The 18626-nt window shown below is 37.4% G+C and overlaps 1 protein-coding gene across 2 annotated transcripts in view; it reads right to left on the bottom strand.

The window, feature by feature from the left end:
• The window catches only part of DNAI3 (dynein axonemal intermediate chain 3), a 64659-nt gene that overhangs the window by 12386 nt on the left and 33647 nt on the right, over positions 1 to 18626 (bottom strand). For both annotated transcript variants that reach the window (XM_045801878.2, XM_087866071.1), the window contains exons 15-18: positions 14997 to 15141; positions 12737 to 12824; positions 4639 to 4769; positions 4 to 67 (exon numbers count right to left, since the gene is read on the bottom strand). In XM_045801878.2, the coding sequence (XP_045657834.1) occupies positions 4 to 67; positions 4639 to 4769; positions 12737 to 12824; positions 14997 to 15141 (428 nt within the window). The remainder of the gene's footprint in view (positions 1 to 3; positions 68 to 4638; positions 4770 to 12736; positions 12825 to 14996; positions 15142 to 18626) is intronic.

The following is an 18626-nucleotide window of genomic DNA, read 5'->3' as shown; positions in this document are numbered from 1 at the left end:
TACTCATCAGTCGGCCAGTTTCTGGGTCTCTTTCCATTTTCCAATCTGTGTATATCACTCCACCTTCCTAAAAATATTACAGGTTTCTGATGAGTACAATAAGTTAAAGGACAAAAGACCTCATATGCATGTACTAAGACTGACTGTAACAAGCACAGAGCAACAGGTTAACTCAGTCAAATGATAACTTGATACAGTGGTGGTGGGGGGAGGCTCAAAATGATTACTTGATTTTATATTGAACAAAAAAATGAATTTGTTGAATTTTTATGTACACATAGTACATAAACTATGTACTATGGAAAACACAGGCATTTATGGAGATAATCTATGTACACAAGTTCCAACTGCTGGGTTTATAAAGTTTTTGTTAACAGGAAATTGTCCCAGTGGACCGAAAGCTCCAGGAAGGGATCTGGTCTGACTTCTTCAGTGATTTGTTCTCAGCATGATACAAAGTCAGTACTTAAAAATATTTGTGGAGTAAGAGAGAAAAGGGGAATGTAAATTGATAATATGGTATCATTACCTTTAAAGTTGAGAACAGGAAACAAAGTTCCATTTAAATAACATAACTAGTTGTATTTATTCTCACTCTCCTTATGGCCATTTTAAGGAGAGGCAAAGGCAGGGGGACCCGGAGTAAAGGGACAGAAACAGCCACACACAGGGAAAAGACACAGAACCCATGAGCAGCAGAGGTGGGAGAGATTTAGAGAAAACCTTTAGTCCCACGGCCCATCTAACAGAGAAAACACAGAGTCAGAGAGGTTAAAGGACTTATTCAGGGTCACCCAGCTGCAGGCTCCTAATTCCAATGTTTTTCTCTCTGGGTGATAAAAGGAAAACACAGAGAAGGGTGTATAAAAAGTGGAATTGAGAGGCCTGGGAGGATGGCTTGGGATGTGTAGGCGAGGGAGAGAACAGGGGAAAACACCTGGCCGGCGCCCACTCATTCACTCATCTGTGCTTTTGTCCGTGAACACACGTAACAAACAAGGACAGTGTATAGTGTTGGAAAATCAGAGTCAGAGGACAAGCCCTCCATCCGCTCTCCACTCATGGTGCCCAGAGTCCAAGGGAACAGACAGACCGGCCCATGTTCAGTGCACACATCTTGCCTGTTGGCTGTGGTGCCTCACCCACACTTAACCACTGAGTGAGCACACGGTGTTTGCCACTGCTGTTAGGAACTTTCTGTATGTGACCAGCCTCTGCCAGACTCCTGTAAGCGTCACTAATATCTCCTGGGTCTCACAACAGATATGTGCAACACCGAACAGAACCAACTCAAACAGAAGTAGCTTGAACCAGGTTCATAAATACACATCGAGTGACCATTCTATCAGCAGCCACCAAGCTGGGAACCTTCATGTCCTTCTCCATCCTCCTCCTCCCCTGTGCTGACATTTTTGGCCCCACTGCTCACGCCCTCTTCATCTCTGGGTTGGCCCACGTGAAATCACTGCCTGCCTTGCCTGTCCACCTACCTGGCTCTACTCCCTCCTGCTTCATCCCTGCACTAGCCAGTCTAGAACCCAGAGGGGTCTCCCTTATGCTCTCTAACCATAAGGGGCAGATCAGCCATGTCAGGTGTTGGTAGAAGAGCATTCCACTGAAATGTCAGCCCATGAGGGAGGGAATTTTGTCTGTTTGTTCATTGCTCTATTCCCTGGACCCAAACAGTGCCTGGCATATAGTAAATGCTCAATCAATATCTGATGAATGATGGATGAAGTTAATTCCAAGGAGGGCAAGGGCTCTAAAGGCAGGAAAGAGTTTGGGGTAGAAAAAGAAGGAGAAAAATCAGAGCAGCTGGAAGGAGAGAGGGAGATTGGTGCAGATGAGGTAGAGAGAGAGAAAAGAGCCAAATTACGCAGGATCTCGTAGGCCACAGTGTGAAGAGTTTGGATTTTATTCATGTTTGAGTTGTCACTGAAAAGTTTAAGTACAGGAGTCATACTTTCATTTCTGTTTTAAGATCTTGTGGTCATTTATCTTTCTAAAGCTGTCACCACCACCACCCCCATCCCCACTTTAAAAACTCTGGTGTGCGCAGAGACAAATATATTATTCTACGTACATGAGATACCTAGAGTAGTCAAATTCACAGGGACAGAAGTAGAATGGTGCTTGCCATGGGCTGAGGGCAGCAGGGAATGGTGAGTTATTGGGGGTTTTTTTGTTTTGTTTTGTTTTTAAGATTTTTATTTATTTATTTGACAGAGAGAGAGCCAGCAAGAGAGGGAACACAAGCAGGGGGAGTGGGAGAGGGAGAAGCAGGCTTCCTGCTGAGCAGGGAGCCTGATGCAGGGCTGGATGCCAGAACACTGGGATCATGACCTGAGCCAAAGGCAGATGCTTAACGACTGAGCCACCGAGGCACTCCATGGTGAATTATTGTTTTAACGGGTACAGAATTTCAGTTTGAAATGATGAAAACGTTCTGGAGATAGATGACTGTGAGTGTTGCTCAACCACATGGTGTTTCTAGTAGCACTGAATTATACACTTCAAATTTGTTAAGATGGTAACTTACTATTTATATTTTTCCAGAATTAAAAAAAAAATTAGAAGGGTGCCTGGGTGGCTCAGTCATTAAGCATCTGCCTTTGGCTCAGGGGGTGATCCCGGCATTCTGGGATTGAGCCCTGCATCAGGCTCCTCCGCTGGGAGCCTGCTTCTTCCTCTCCCACTCCCCCTGCTTGTGTTCCCTGTCTCGCTGGCTGGCTCTCTCTCCATCAAATAAATAAATAAAATCTTAAAAAAAAAATTAGAAGCCCAAGTTATAAAACAAGTATCTGTTGATAAGTGCCTCATTGCTTACCAAATGTAATTCAAATTCCCTAACATGGCAGAAAGGCTCTTTGGTTGGATTGCAACCTAGCACTCAAGGTATAGCATTCCCTCTTGTACAAATGATTCCATTATCTCCAGGCAAATCCCAGGCTTCCGTAATTCCAAAGTATTGTTCAGGCTGTTACTTCTGCTGGGAATTGTACTCTGATCTTTAAGATACCTCCTCAACCTCCAAAGTCCAGCCAGCTAACAGTCTGCCTTCCCCAACCTCCCCTGTCCTGTCCCCATGGCTTCTGGATGGGCGTTGGCATGGATAATGCTGTTAATGTTTCTGCTCCTTAACTAAGCAGTGAGTGCCCTATGGACGGGGACTGTGCTGTGGATTCGTGTGTGATCCAGGGCCTAGTGCTGTGACTGGTGGTCAGTATGCTCTTGACAACTGGTGTAATCGACTAATACCCTCATAATACTAAAGTGTAAATGCAGAGTGCATTCCAGTGAGACCAAGCTCTGACGTCTTCCTATGGTGGCATGGCTTGAGGGGAAAACCCTTTATTTCAGGGAACTAGTGTAATGAATGAAAAGAGCATCTCTGTCTCTGTATGACTGTAGATAAAGTTCTGAGCCTCATTTCTTCATCTGCAAAGTGAAGATTAATCCCTACAAGATTATTAGGATTAAATGAAATATAATTTGGAACAAATACCTGGCACAGACCCTGTTATATAGAAAATGTTCAATAAATGTAAGCTCACTTTGGTTATTACAGTAGGTGCCAAAAACTGGCAGCCATTATCATTATCATATCTCGTTGTTATTTATCTTTTTTTTTTTAAAGATTTTATTTATTTATTTGACAGAGATAGAGACAGCCAGCGAGAGAGGGAACACAAGCAGGGGGAGTGGGAGAGGAAGAAGCAGGCTCATAGTGGAGGAGCCTGACGTGGGGCTCGATCCCGTAACGCCAGGATCACGCCCTGAGCCGAAGGCAGACGCTTAACTGCTGTGCCACCCAGGCGCCCCTCCGTTGTTATTTATCTTTTGAATCGAGTGAGTTTTGCTACTACATTATGCTAGCTAACAAAGCTATATACTTTCTTAGTAGATCTCTAATACTTAGTGTGGTTTCTTCTATATGGTGTGGGTATTCAATAAATATTTTCAGGTTGATTAATAAATCATTAGTAAAGAGGGTCATACTGAATTTTATAGATTTTTTTTCACATTCATCAGGAACATTTTAAATGTGAATCTATGAAGCATCAAGATAAAAAAATTCAATGCAAATAAGTATGTTAAAATACAGGAATGGTATAAATATTATAAGCCTTCATAAAGCAAATGTACAGTAGAGGTTGTAATGAAATGGAATAGAAAAGTGGTTGCCAAAGTGGGGGTGGGGGTGGGAGAAATAGGAAGAGGCTGGTAAAAGGGTACAGACTTTCAGCTGTAAGATTAGTGAGTTCTGAGGATAGAACGTAAAACATGGTGACTACAGTATAACACTACATCGTATAATTGAAATTTGCTAAGAGAATATAACTTAAATGTTATCACACACACACAGGCACAAAGATAAATATGTGAGGTGATGGACGTGTTACTTAATTAGATGGGGGAACCCTTTCACAACGTATACATACATGAAGTCACCATGATGTACACTTTAAACACCTTACAATTTCATATGTCAATTATGTCTCAGTAAGGCTGAAATTAAGAATATATATAATGACAACTCTCTCTGTATATATGTATATATATATATATATATATACACACATAATCGTGGAGACTCTATATAATGTATATATAAAAGAGCAGATAATTCTAACTCACCTCTGTTCCCACAAAGAATTTTGTGCAGAAGTCCTCTATTGGCTTGAGATGATTGACCAACCCACCTTCCAGATTGTGGTATGGGTTCATCTCTCCTGCCTTCACTGCTTTGCTCTGGGCTAGTATTTTGTCTTTCAGAGGAGTATGAATAGAAGAAGTACATATTTACAGTGAAAGACCTTTTAAAATATGGTTAGTTTATTTTTTCTGTCCCTCGCTATGCACATCTGCCCCATTCCCTCCCCAGTGTGGTAGGCATTAAGTGTAAACATCTTTAGATTTCTAATTTAGCAGAACACTTTTTTTTTTTTCCAAACCAAAGCATATGCAGGAACCCTTGAATGTAAAATTTATCAAAACCTGCGTTGCTATGATTAAAGTGTTTCCTGATGGGAAGGGGGACACCCCTCTACTACTTTCAGGGGCTCTAAAAAGTTCCATGGCACACAGTTTAAAAAACAGTTCTACATTAATTATATCATTTCAGAATTATTTACAGTAAAAATTGGACATGAAATATATCCTCCAGATTACATTACTCTTGATATTCTCAATAAGACTCTAAATAGAAACTCGTGTCATTTTTATTCAGTTAGCATCATCTGGAAATTTTTCAGATAATTCAAGATGAGCCATTTAAGTGTCAAAAGTGATCTAACTTCTAAAAAAATAGAGCCATCTAAAATGTATTACTTGTTTTTCATAAACATAGCAATGCATAGAACATAATTTAAAGTTTTCTGATTAGCTCAGGTTTATTACTTTAAGAACATCACTGATTGTACTATATAATAGCTTGTAACTATACATGCAAACAGAGCATAGTTAATCTGGGAGCTAAAATTCAAACACCATCTGGAAATTCTTTGTTTTTAAAAGTATCTGATGTCATTTTGTTTTAAAACAAAAGTCTTTTTGTGAGCTAAAATTTATAAGTGTTATTTACTGAAGCTTTGGAAAATAGAGAAAAGCATGAGGAAAATAACAAAAATTATCCATTATCATATTTCTCAGAGATAACTACTATTAAAATATTTCCCTGTAATTACATTTCTGTGAATATATATTCTTTTTTTTTTCTTTTAATTGGGTATTTTAGCTTTGTATCCTGCTTTTCTGTTCTCTTAAAAATATTATCTTGGGCATATTCCCAGGTTGCTTGCTAGTTTTTAAAAAATGTGATATTAAATTTCTGGGAACTCTATTCAGCACATTTCAATATATCATCATCCAGGTTATATCACCCATGGGAAAACAAATGTAAAAACCAATAAACAAACATATAAACGAAAACTAAAATAGGAAAAAACCTCAGGTCTAAAAAATATACATTCCATTTAAAAAATGTAGCATAATTATGGACAAAGCAAAAAAACAATTATGAGGGGCACCTGGGTGGCTCAGTCAGTTAAGCATCTGCCTTTGGCTCAGGTCATGATCCCAGGGTCCTGGGGTCCAGGCCCTCAGGAGGGAACCTGCTTCTCTGCCTGCCGTTCCCCCTGCTTATGCTCTCTCTCTCTCTCTGTCAAATAAGTAAATAAAATCTTTAAAAAACCCAAACAATTGTGATTTTGTTGGTACAATCAACCGGCACTTCCTTTATTAGAGATCTACAGGCTTTGGGCCTGTAGATCCTTTCCCAATAAGTAAGACATCACAAAAAATATTTAAGTAAGCCAAACATGAATCCAGACTTTTAAATAAGTGTCAATCAACATTTCAAGAAATAACTAGGTACATTTAATCACATTGTTTTTTTTTTTAAGATTTTATTTATTCATTTGAGAGAGAGAGAGACAGAGAGAGCACAAGCAGAGGGGAAAGGCAGAGGGAGAGGGAGAAGCCGACTCCCAGAACCTGGAAATCATGACCTGAGCCTAAGGCAGAGGCTTAACCATCTAAGCCATCCAGGCACCCCCACATTGTTCTTACTAAAAGATATTATTTATGTCAAATTCTTCACTCTCATTTCAATGTCTGTTTTTCTCTTTTTAAATAACATACGTTAATATATTAGTATTAGTAGAGTATATTTAATAGAATAAAACATGCATATAATTTGTAGATAAATACATGCTCATTGGGAATATGTGCTCAAAAATGTTTCCTGAAAGTTGCAAGATGGAAGAGTTTGAAGCCCTCTGGTCTAACAAGGGGAGCCAAGAGCCTGATCCAGGGGTCAGTACAGGTGACACGAAGAGGCAAATGTGAGATGCACTGTAAAGGAAGACCTAGTTATCCTAGTGAGAGACTGGGTGTAGGGCCCTGAAGAGAGAAACAGGGATGACTCAAGTTCTGTTCTGGACACACTGACGTGGAGGGAATAGGTTGGGTTCAAACCCAGGAGACAGCGAGAGGCGAGGTGGAGGATTCTCAACAGAGTAAGAGTGGACCAAGTTATCGAAAGGGGTGAGTAACGCGGAAAGCACACCGCTCATGTTAAAGTCTGAGGTACATTCACGATGAGAAGGCAGCAGGCAAAGAAGTCCGAGGAGAGAAACTGAAGAAGTATCAGGAAAACCCCAAAAGCCAAGCAGGAGCTCTGAGAAAAGGGGCTTGGCTGATAGTGTTTACTGTGGTGGAGTTCAAGAGAATGAGGCCAGAGAACAATGTGATCACCTACTGTGTTTGCTCAGACTGGACTGGAATATCCTGCATCTTTATTAAACCCCGCATCAATCTCACGGAATCCATCCACGGATTTCCAGCGGCAGCGCCTGGGAAACTAACAGCAGCCAACATCTACTGAACGCTTACTATCGAGACTGTGCGGCGGGTACTGACGGTGTGCTCCGCGTGCGCCGTTTCACTCGGTCCTCGCAGTAACTCCCGGGGTGGTTCAGCACTAATTCTTCAAGGATGACAGAGAGCTGTTCTTAGAGCTGTCTATGTATTAACTCAGTTTATCTCCACAATACTCCATGAGGTAGTTACCTTCATTATTTACTTCCCTTATCTTCACCTCTCTCTTTTCAAACAGGTTTATTAAAAAGGGAAGGCACAGAGTGGTATAGTAATTTGACCTGGTCAAATAATAAATGGTGGCTTTGGGATTTAAAACCGAACTCCAGAATCCGCATCCTTAACTAACTATGCCACAGTGCTCAGAAGAATATAACGGAGGCTCTGAAGGCAATTCCAAAATAGGAATTCCAAAAATATTTAGAACAAAGTCTTCCTCAACAGAGTAAACAAAAAGAACATCCGAAGTGAGCGCCTAGAAGGGCACGGACTATTCCGGATCTAACACGGCCGGTGAGAGCCACGCGGCCTGCAGCCACTAGGTGGCAACACAGCACCAGACCGTGAGCCGCACGGAGGTCTCAAGAGAGTGTGATGGTGGAAGAGCGAGAACTTGGGATTCCTGGTGGAAGGTCGAAGAACCAATACAGGGTCAATAAACAACATGTGGTCAAGAAGCAGAGGAATGTATTCTAGTCAATAGGTTCAAGTCTGGCCAGAGTAGGCGCATAGCTGGCAGTGTGTCCTAAGGAGATTTAAAATACAATAATGAGATCTCAGGTAAAGTTCTGAGAGCTGGCCATCTACACAAGAGGCAGGTCATGAACACAGTAACTGCCTTTAGTGATAAGAGGTGTGTGTTAGCAAGGTCCATTGAGATTACCAAGTGAAATTTAATTTTCTCCAGAACTTGTGGAATTGCCTGCAACACAGACTTCTGAACACACGTAAAGGGACACAACCAACCACCATCTCAGCTGAGAATCTAAAAAATTATCTGTCCATTCCCTTTATGAACTGATTTATCCAGTACACCTTTCTCTAAGAAATATCCACAAAATGACTTCGTCTGGAAAGAGAACGTTCATTTGATGGGGAGTATTCCTGTTTGATGACATTTGTTTGGGTCATGCTTCAAGATTCATTTTAGATAGGTCCTTCCTTAAGTGGATATAGATACGTATCTATCACACTGGAAGGTAAGCTCCATGGAAGCAGAGAATTATGCTTTCACAGCTATATCCTCAGAGCCTAGCACTCTGCAAGAGTTTAATACGTGTTTTGAAAAACACAGATAGAAGTATAGAGATAATAGTGTAAAAATTGTTCTTTAAAAAATTAAGGCATTATGGGGCCCTGGGTGGCGCAGTCCTTAAGCGTCTGCCTTCGGCTCAGGGCGTGATCCCAGCGTTCTGGGATCGAGCCCCACATCAGGCTCCTCCTCTGGGAGCCTGCTTCTTCCTCTCCTGCTCCCCCTGCTTGTGTTCCCTCTCTCACTGGCTGTCTCTCTGTCTGTCAAATAAATAAGTAAAATCTTTTTTAAAAATTAAGGGATTATAATTACTGAATCACAACCAAGTGGGGTTTATCCCAGGAATCCAGGGCTAGTTTAACATTCAGATATTAATCAAAGTAATTCACCATATTAATACGTTTAAAAAGGAAAAAAAGCATATGATCATCTCTAAAAAGGCAGAAAATCTTTTGACAAAAATCCAACATTAATTGGTATATAAAAGGAAATTTCTTCAAGCTGAGAAAGGACTCTATGAAAACCCTATAGCTAACATCATACTTAATGGGGAAAGACTAAGTGCTTTCTCCCCAAGATCTGGAATAAAACAAGAATGCTCTCTAACCACTTTCCATCCTGAGGTTTCTAGCCAGTGTAATCAGGTAAAAGAAAAAAATCATACATATCAGAAAAGAAGTAAAACTGTCCTTATTTACAGATGACATTATCATCTATATAGAGAACCCAAATAAATCTACAAATAAGCCACTATAACTAATATGATTTTAGGAAGATTGTAGGATACAAAATCAGTACTCAAAAATCAATTGTATTTTATATACTAGTAATGAACAATCAGAAATTAAAAATTTGAAAGTACCATTTACTAGAGCACCAAAAAAATGTGAAAGACTTAGAGACAAATCTGTCAAAAGAAGTGAAAGACCTGTACACTGAAAACTATAAAACATCACTGAGAAATTAACGATTTAAGTAGGTGGGGAGATATACTGTTCTAATGACTCAAAGGACTCTATATTGGAGACACCAAATTCTTGTAATACTGATTTACCAATCCAAGTCAGAGCAGGCTTATGCAAGACAAAAGATCCAAAATGCACATGAGAGCAAGAAACCTAGAATGGTCAAAAACGAGTTTGGAAAAAGAAAACAGTTGAAGGATGAGCATTAATTTCAAGACTAATTATAAAGTTACAGTAATCAAGACAGTGTGGTATTGGTGTAAAGACAGACACAGATCAATAGAACAAAATAGAGAGTTCAGAGATAGACTCTCACATATTTGGACAAGTGATTTTTGACAAAGGTGCAAAAGCAATCCAGTGGAGAAAGGATAATGTTTTCAACTGGAACATCACACACAAATGAACTCTGATCCATAATTTGTGCATAGAAAAAAAAATCATCTCAATGAAGATCACAAACTTCGTTATAAAACTATAAAACTCCTAGGAAAAAAAGAACCCAACCGTTGGTTACATTCAAAACCAAAATCATGACCCACAAAAGAACAAACTGATAAACTAGACTTCCTCAAAATTAAAACTTCTGCTTTCAGAAGACAGTGTTAGGAGAATGGCACTTAATATTTTAACAGAGTGTAAGTCACAGAGTGGGATATGATTTGCAAATCATATCTGATAAAGGACTAGTATGCAGAATATGTTAAGAGCTCTGAACACTCAATAAGAAAACAAACAGCACAACTAAAAATGGGTAAAAGATACGGACACTTCATCAAAGAAGATATATATATATGAGTGGCAAAAAAATACATGCAAATATGCTCAACATCTTTGGTCATTAGGTAAATGTAAATGAGATACTGCTATACCCGTTTTAGAATAGTTCAGTTAAAAAGACTAGCCATACTGTCTGTTCATGAGGATGTGGAAAAACTGGAACTCTCCTGCACTGTTTGTTAGAATGTAAGATGGTATAACCACTTTGTAAAACACTCTGGCAGTTTCTTAAAAAGTTAAGCATACACCTGCCATATGATTTAATCATCCCATTCTTAAGTATTTACCCAAGCAAATAAAAGCACACGTCCCTACAAAGGCATGTATACGTATAGGTGCACGTGCATTTATATGTATATGTATATGTAATAGCCCTGTGTTGAAAGCAACAGTACATTTTACTGTATGTCAATTATACCTCAGTAAACTTTTTGAAAGTGAATAAGGAAAAAAACCACACTTTTAAAAGCTACAGTGATACCCTTACTATCAACTGGATAAAGACAATAAGATCCTCATGATCTTTTTTTCATTAATTTAAAAAGTAAGAGTGGAGCATTTAATGAGTTACTCTTTTTTTTTTTTAAGACTTCATTTATTTATTAGCTAGGGAGAGAGAGACTGCACGAGCATGGGGAGGGCAGAGGGGGAGGAGGGGGGAGAAACAGGTTCCCCAATGAGCAGGGAGCCCAACATGGGGCTCAGTCCCAGGACTCTGAGTCAAAGGCAGACGCTCAACCAACCGAACCACCCAGGCACCCCTAAGGAGTTACCCTTTACAAATTACATTAACCTCTCTCAGTCTTAGTTTCCTTAATCATAAAATGGTAATGAAAATTCCCAGTTTGGAGGATTGTCACAATCATTAACATCTGTTTTACACACCATTGCACCCCCGGGCCTAGCATAAAATAAGCACTTTATAAATACCTGGTAAATGAATGAAAGCATGTGCAGTATTAGGAAGCACAGTACTTAACTCATGGCTGGAATTCAATACATTGCAGCTGACAGTCGAATACAAAGAAGTGGAGGAGAGAACTCACCTTCCATTCCTTCTGGAATGAAGCAGACCCAAATACATAAAAAACATGCAATGTTTTAATATTGCTTAGAAAGGTCTATAAACATTTAGTGATTCTTTTTCTCTTTTTTTCTTTTCTTTTTTTTTTTTAGCATGAGGTCTTGGGTTGTATCTATGAAACACACAGCTTCAAAGTGAGTTTTGCCCAAGCAGGGTATTAGATATATATTATGTTTTTTCTGACATATTCTATCATTTAACTAAACATTCAGCAATTTATAAATGGAAATCCATTTGACAAGGCAAACATTTGGAAAGTACTTCAGTTTCTAGTGATTCTTCTACATTTTCATTATGCATTTCTCCCGGGGCGGGATATTCATGTACACCTTTATTTTAATAGTTTTGACATTTATATGTGTACCCTTCAATTACTTCAACAAAGATGTAGGGTTTGAGTTGAGATAGATTTAAAAGGCAATTGTTATTTCTCTACTCTGTTTTTTTTTTTTTAAGATTTTATTTATTTATTTATTTGACACAGAGAGAGAGACAGCCAGTGAGAGAGGGAACACAAGCAGGGGGAGTGGGAGAGGAAGAAGCAGGCTCACAGCAGAGGAGCCTGATGTGGGGCTCGATCCCATAACGCTGGGATCACGCCCTGAGCCGAAGGCAGACGCTTAAGGACTGCGCCACCCAGGCACCCCTCTACTCTGCTTTATCATGGTGCTGTGCAAATATTAACTTTTCTATTATATTCTGACCGGGAATGGTAATTTGTTTCTTATACTTCATAACTTACTTTGCTAGACTTGAGATATATTCCATTCTATAGAATTATTCTTTGAGCACATACATATGTATTAAGACAGCTTTATAAAATTTTTAATGTAATGAGTTCTCAAAACTATATTCGAAAAATGTTTATGAAACTAAACTAAGCTGAATTCTGTCGTCAAATCTTTGTGTGTGTATAGGCAGTTTTAATGTATTGGCTATAGTTTTTTTGTTTTTGGTTTTTGAGAGAGAGAGATGGAGTGAGGGAGAGGGGGAGAGGGAGAGACAGAATCTTGAGCAGATTCCACATCCAGCGTGGAGCCTGAGGCAGGGCTCCATCTCACAACCCTGAGATCATGACCTGAGCCCAATCAAGAGATGGAAGCTTAACTGACTGAGCTACCCAGCTGTCCCTATAGTTATTATAGCCATTATAAAGTTCCAGAATGGAGGGTTTGGTTTTCTGTGTTCTTTTTACAAAATGTAACTCACCCTGGACGTAAGGAATCACTAATACTCAAACGATGACATGCCATTTTAATAAGCAATGACAGTTACCTTGTGCTTTGTAAAGGAGATTGTCTTCACTCAGGCTGATCTTGGTTGGGCAGTGGTCTAAACTTGTTTCACCTTTAGACAGCCTTATCTTTTGGGAGAACATATAAGAAAGATTATTTCCATATATCCTTCGGATGACTTATTCTTGCTTTTTCCTTCTGCTCCCAGATGACTGTTTCCCACCTCCCTCCCCTTGTCCCTTTTCCGTTCTCTCTCAGATTCCTAGTTGTGTTTCCCTACAGACAGTGCCTAAAGCACAGTTTCTATTTTTTTTTTAAAGATTTTATTTATTTATTTGACAGAGATAGAGACAGCCAGCGAGAGAGGGAACACAAGCAGGGGGAGTGGGAGAGGAAGAAGCAGGCTCATAGCGGAGGAGCCTGATGTGGGGCTTGATCCCATAACACCAGGATCACGCCCTGAGCCGAAGGCAGACGCTTAACTGCTGTGCCACCCAGGCACCCCTAAAGCACAGTTTCTAAAACCCTGCGACTGAAGGGAGCTTGTCCAGGGGCTCATTTCCAGATCCCAGTCTCATGTGTTTAATTTCTTTTTTTTTTTTAAGATTTTTAAAATAGTTATTATGAGCATTCAACACACACAAAAAACATAGTAATATAAAAAATCTGGAAATACACCACTAAGCTTAAGAAATGGAACATCAATAGCCTTTAAAAAGGGGGGGATCTAAAAGCAAAAATTAAAAATACATGCTTAATACAAATACAGCTATGATGGAATTTCCTTATGGATACTTTTTTTTCATTTTTTAATAGACTTTATTTTTCAGAGCAGTTTTAGGTTCATAGCAGAGGGGAGCAGAAAGTACAGAGTTCATATAACCGCCCCCCCCCCCCACACTCACACACAACCTCCCCCACAGTCAACATCCTCCCAGCATGGTCCATTTGTTTTAATCAGTGAACTTACAACAAAGCATCATTATCATCCAGAGTCCATAGTTTAAGTTAGAGTTCACTCTTGGTGTTAGGGTTCACTCTTGGTGTGGTACATTCCAGATGTGTGGTTTTTTTTTTTTTTTTTTTACAACTTACTAATTATTATTACTTGATCAAAAACCTAGAATCATCTTTGTTTTCCATTTTTATTTTTATTTTTTAATAATATTTTTTATTATATTATGTTAGTCACCATACAGTACATCCCTAGTTTTTGATAATTTCTGAAAATATTGTGTATTCTATTTCATAATACATACTTTTTGGTTTTAATATAAAATAATGGTTTATTCTTCTGGTTTCTACATCTTTCACTTAAATGAAGCTCCAGAAAGTTGTGCAGGGTCTTTTCATCTGCCAGGCACTGCTGAGTCCCCTTGGGGACACACGTGCCCCTGAGTTCCAGAAGTGGCCCTGGATCTGCATCAAAATGGGAAGCTTTCACACTTTATATTTTTCCCTCACAGCTTCTGTCCCACATTTCTCCATCAGGATATTTTTCCACATGCTGACAATTATTCCCAGGTAAGTTTCTGTTTGTTCATTTCTTTTTAAACAATTTACAGCTCTGTAAATCCTACTCCAGAAAATTCCTAATCTTCTCTTTCTGATTTCTAATCCCAGCTCCTTCCAGAATATTCTCACCCCTCTGTGTTCTCTCTTCCATTTGAAGCAAATGCATAATAATGTAATTCTAGTGATACTTGTAAAATAAGGGAATAAATATTAAGTTTGGAATTGGAACTAGACTTTCTAAAGAAAAGAGAGTCATCAATGTCAGAAGCCCATTCATACTTTCCACACATATTCCATCCACAGCCATATCTTTCTTAAATTAAAATTGCTTTTCTTCAAAGCTCTGCCTTTCAAGAAAAGTACAAATAATTTTTCTTTCGTTTACTTTCAGTTTTGTTTGGTTATAGGTATTAAAATATACAGAATTTTGCCTATATTAGTGATTAAAATTAGCTTTCCAGGCTAACCTGAGAGCCTATTAATTTACAAGCAACTGCTTATGCAAATGAATAATTTTTATACAAACCATCAGTAAGTTGTGGCTTACTTATACATGAACAAATATCAAACTTGAGTTCCCAAAAATTGTGATTGCTGGCTTGACCTAGGCAGGCTTCATAATAATTCTCAATTAAAGAATTTATTGGTTAAATGAATACATGAATTATAAAGTCCTAAGTTAATTTGACCTGCTCTACTGCTGTGTGTATATTTTGTATGTATATGCATATGTATTACAGAGTGTATGCAAGCAAATAGAATGGACTAAATTGCATGTTACTTACCTTAGTGAGAGGTTTCCAGGAAAGATCGAGATGCAAAAAAGTAGATGGTACATCAAAAGGAATTTCAATGTGCTCTTCTTTCTTTTTCTCTATTGGTTGAGGGATTAAAGCTTTCTGTGGTCTGATATCCCAAAAACATATTGTGCTTTAAAAAAAATTCACATTTTATTTAGTACAAGTAAGAGGTGTAGCCTTAGAACTATCATACTTTCTGCTGCTACACATTAGCAATGTGATCATGGCTGTGTTTTAATATCTCTGAAACTAAGATTTCTATGACATGGAACTGTTTTACATCTTATATTTTAGAGAACTATACAGTTTATAGGGTTATTTGATGACTTTGCTTGTATTGACACTAATATCATATATGAGAACTGAGTTTAGAGATTGATACCATCTTTTTTTAACATAACAACTTTATTAAGATCTAACTCAGATAGCACAAAATTCACCCACTGAAAGTATACAATTCAATGGCTTTTACTATAGTCAACAGACTTGTGCCACCATCACCACAATCAATTTTAGAAGATTTTTATCACCCCAAAAAGAAACCTTGTATAGATTGGTGGTCACTCCTCATTGTCCCCCAGTCCGTTCCCATCAGCCCTAGACGATACCAGTCTATTTCCTGTCTGTATAGATTTGTCTATTCTGGAATTTTCGTATAAATAGAATCAGACAGTATGTGGCTTTTGGTGACTGGCTTCTTTCATTTAGCATATTTTCAGAGTTCATCCATGTGGTAGTATATCATTTCTTTGTATTGCCAAATAATATTCCATTGTATGGAATATGTCACAGTTTATCCATTTATCAGTTGATGGACTATTATGGATTATGCTGCTGTGAACATTTGTCTATGTTTTGTGTGGATGCATAGTTTCATTTCTCTTGGGTATACATTGGGGAGTGTAATTGCTGAGTTATATGGTAATTTCTGTGTTTGATCTTTTGAAAAACTGCTAGATTGTTTTCCAAAGCAACTGTCATTTTTATATCCCCATCAGCAATGTATAAGGATTCCAGTTTCTCCACATCCTTGCCAACACTTGCTACTTTTTGTCTTTTTTTATTATAGCTATCCTAGTGGGGGAAGTGGTGTCTCATCAAAATGGATTTAGGTTGCATTTGCTTGTACTTTGGATGCAACATGTAGGAAATCACTATCTAATCCCAGGTCATGAACATTTATGCTTTTATTTGCTTATGTTTTCTTCTAAAAGTTGCATAGTTTTAGATCTTACATTTAGGTCTTTGTTCCAATTTCAATTAATTTTTGTAGACAGTGTGAGTTAAGGGTCCAACTTTATTCTTTTCCTTGCAGATATCCAGATGTCCCAGCACCATTTGTTGAAAAGACTAGTCTTTCTTCATTAAATTGCCTTCATACCCTTGTTGAAAATCAGTCATCCATAGACATATGGGTTTATTGCTGAACTCTATGATTTCTATGTCTATCCTCAGGCCAGTGTCAGTTCATCTGTCTCTAGTTGTAACTTTGTAGAAAGTTTAGAGATCACGAAGTATGAGTCCTCCAACTTTGTTCTTTGTCAAGATGGTTGCTTTGGCTGTTTTAGGTCTCGTGGTTTTGATTTGCATTTCCCTCATAGCGAATGTTGAACATCTTTTCACATGCTTATTGGCCAATTTTATATTTTTTGGGGGAAAAGGTCTACTGATAGTCTCTGCTCCTTTTTACATTGGGTTGTCCTTTTATTGTTGAGCTGTAAGAGTTTTATATATTCTGCATAGAAATTTCTAATCCAATACGTGATTTGCAAATATTTTCTCCCATTTTGTGGGCTATCTTTTCAATTTTTTGATAGTGCCTTTTGAAACACAATAATTTTGATGAATTTCAACTTATCTTTTTTCTTTTATTGCTTGTGTTTTTGGTGTCATATACAGAGACATGATATATAACTATATATATGTTATAAATGTATAAATATATAATGCAAAGACAATATATAATCTGAATATACTATATATATAATATAAATATAGTATATTTATAGGGAAAACAGTACATACATAAGCAATGTTGGATTTAATGTGCTTTGTACATAGTAAACATCCAATAAAGGTTATTTCTCCGCTTATTTCTCTTTCCTTACAGGTTGATTATAAAAATCAAATGAGATAATGTGTATGAAAATTCTTTATAAAGCTCCACACATATATACAGAGTATAATTTTGAGTGTATTAAACTTGGTAATACATTTATAATCATACTTGTCCAGTATTTTAGTATAAAAGTGACTTTGTATTAATTATGTGAAAACATATGATGAGGATGGCAAAGAATATGCCATATTAGCTCCATTATTTCTATCACTGAGGTTATGAGTAACCTGATTAATAAACTTAAGATATTATTAAAGAATTTAGATGTGTAAGTTAAAGTATTTAGATAAACGTATAGTAGCTCAAATAAGACTAACAAAACTTTTGTTCATTTATGTGACTTAATATCTATCACTTATTCATTTTAGTAATGAATTATTGAAAGTATTAATCATTATTATGTTATCAAAACATAAATCTTTGGGAAAACACCACAAATGACACAAAAAGATCTGTAATTACAGTTGGTTTAAAACCGTTTTTCCAAGTTAGAAAGATCTTCTTGAATCTCATTTATAAGCATTAATTTGCATTATTCATAAAATGATTTTGCTAAATACAGAAAACTTCAGTTGAACTTTCTGCATAAATTAATCCCATATTCTTTTTTGGGGATTTTAAAAATTAAAAATTAATTAAAAATTTATTTATTTATTAATTCCAGTATAATTAGCATACAATGTTATATTAGTTTCAGGTATATGATATAGTGATTCAACAATTCTCTACATTACTCAGTACTCATCATGCACTCCTAATCCTCTTCACCTAATTCATTCATCCCCCCATCCATCTCCCACCGGTTTGTTCTCTATAGTTCAGTGTTTTTTTGTCTCTTTTTTGTTGTTGTTTGTTTTATTTCTGAAATTCCACATGAGTGAAATCGTATGGTATTTGTCTTTGTCTGACTTATTTCACTTAGCATTATACCTTCTAGATCCATCCATGTTGATGTAAATGGCAAGATTTCATTCTTCTTTATGGCTGAGTAATATTCCATTGTTCAGTCACATATTCTTTATTAATGGATCATTATTTTATCTTATTCTATATTATAAGAACCTTGGCATGGCTGAGGTATAAAGATTAGCACTGGTAAGTTTTCCAAATAACTAAAAATTAGCTTTTCTAAATGCATAAGCTTTTTTTTTTAAACTTTAACAACTTTTGAAGGAATTGTTTCCAGAATATTCTAGAATATTTCTAAATTCAAGGACCATCATTATAACCAACAATCAAGGACCTGTGTCTTAAATTAAAAAAAAAACATGTAATATTTTAAGTCTATTCAGTGTTTCTAAATGTTTTCCAAGGCTACTAAAGAAGAGTATAGCTTTGCATTGTGTTGTTTATCATCAACATCATACCATAAACATTGCTCCATGAATCATTACAATTTTAAGTGTTGTATAATATTCCAGATAACCCTACTGGTGGCCCTTTTGGGCAATAATCCCCCTACCCTTGTGCTCTTTTATTTGTTAGCAAGAGCATTC

This window comes from Ursus americanus, chromosome 12 (genome assembly GCF_024610735.1).
Source record: "Ursus americanus isolate L20-20 chromosome 12, mUrsAme1.1.p, whole genome shotgun sequence".
Taxonomy (NCBI): domain Eukaryota; kingdom Metazoa; phylum Chordata; class Mammalia; order Carnivora; family Ursidae; genus Ursus; species Ursus americanus.
The sequence above is the reverse complement of the archived record's forward strand: the minus strand, read 5'-3'. Positions and strand labels throughout refer to the sequence as shown.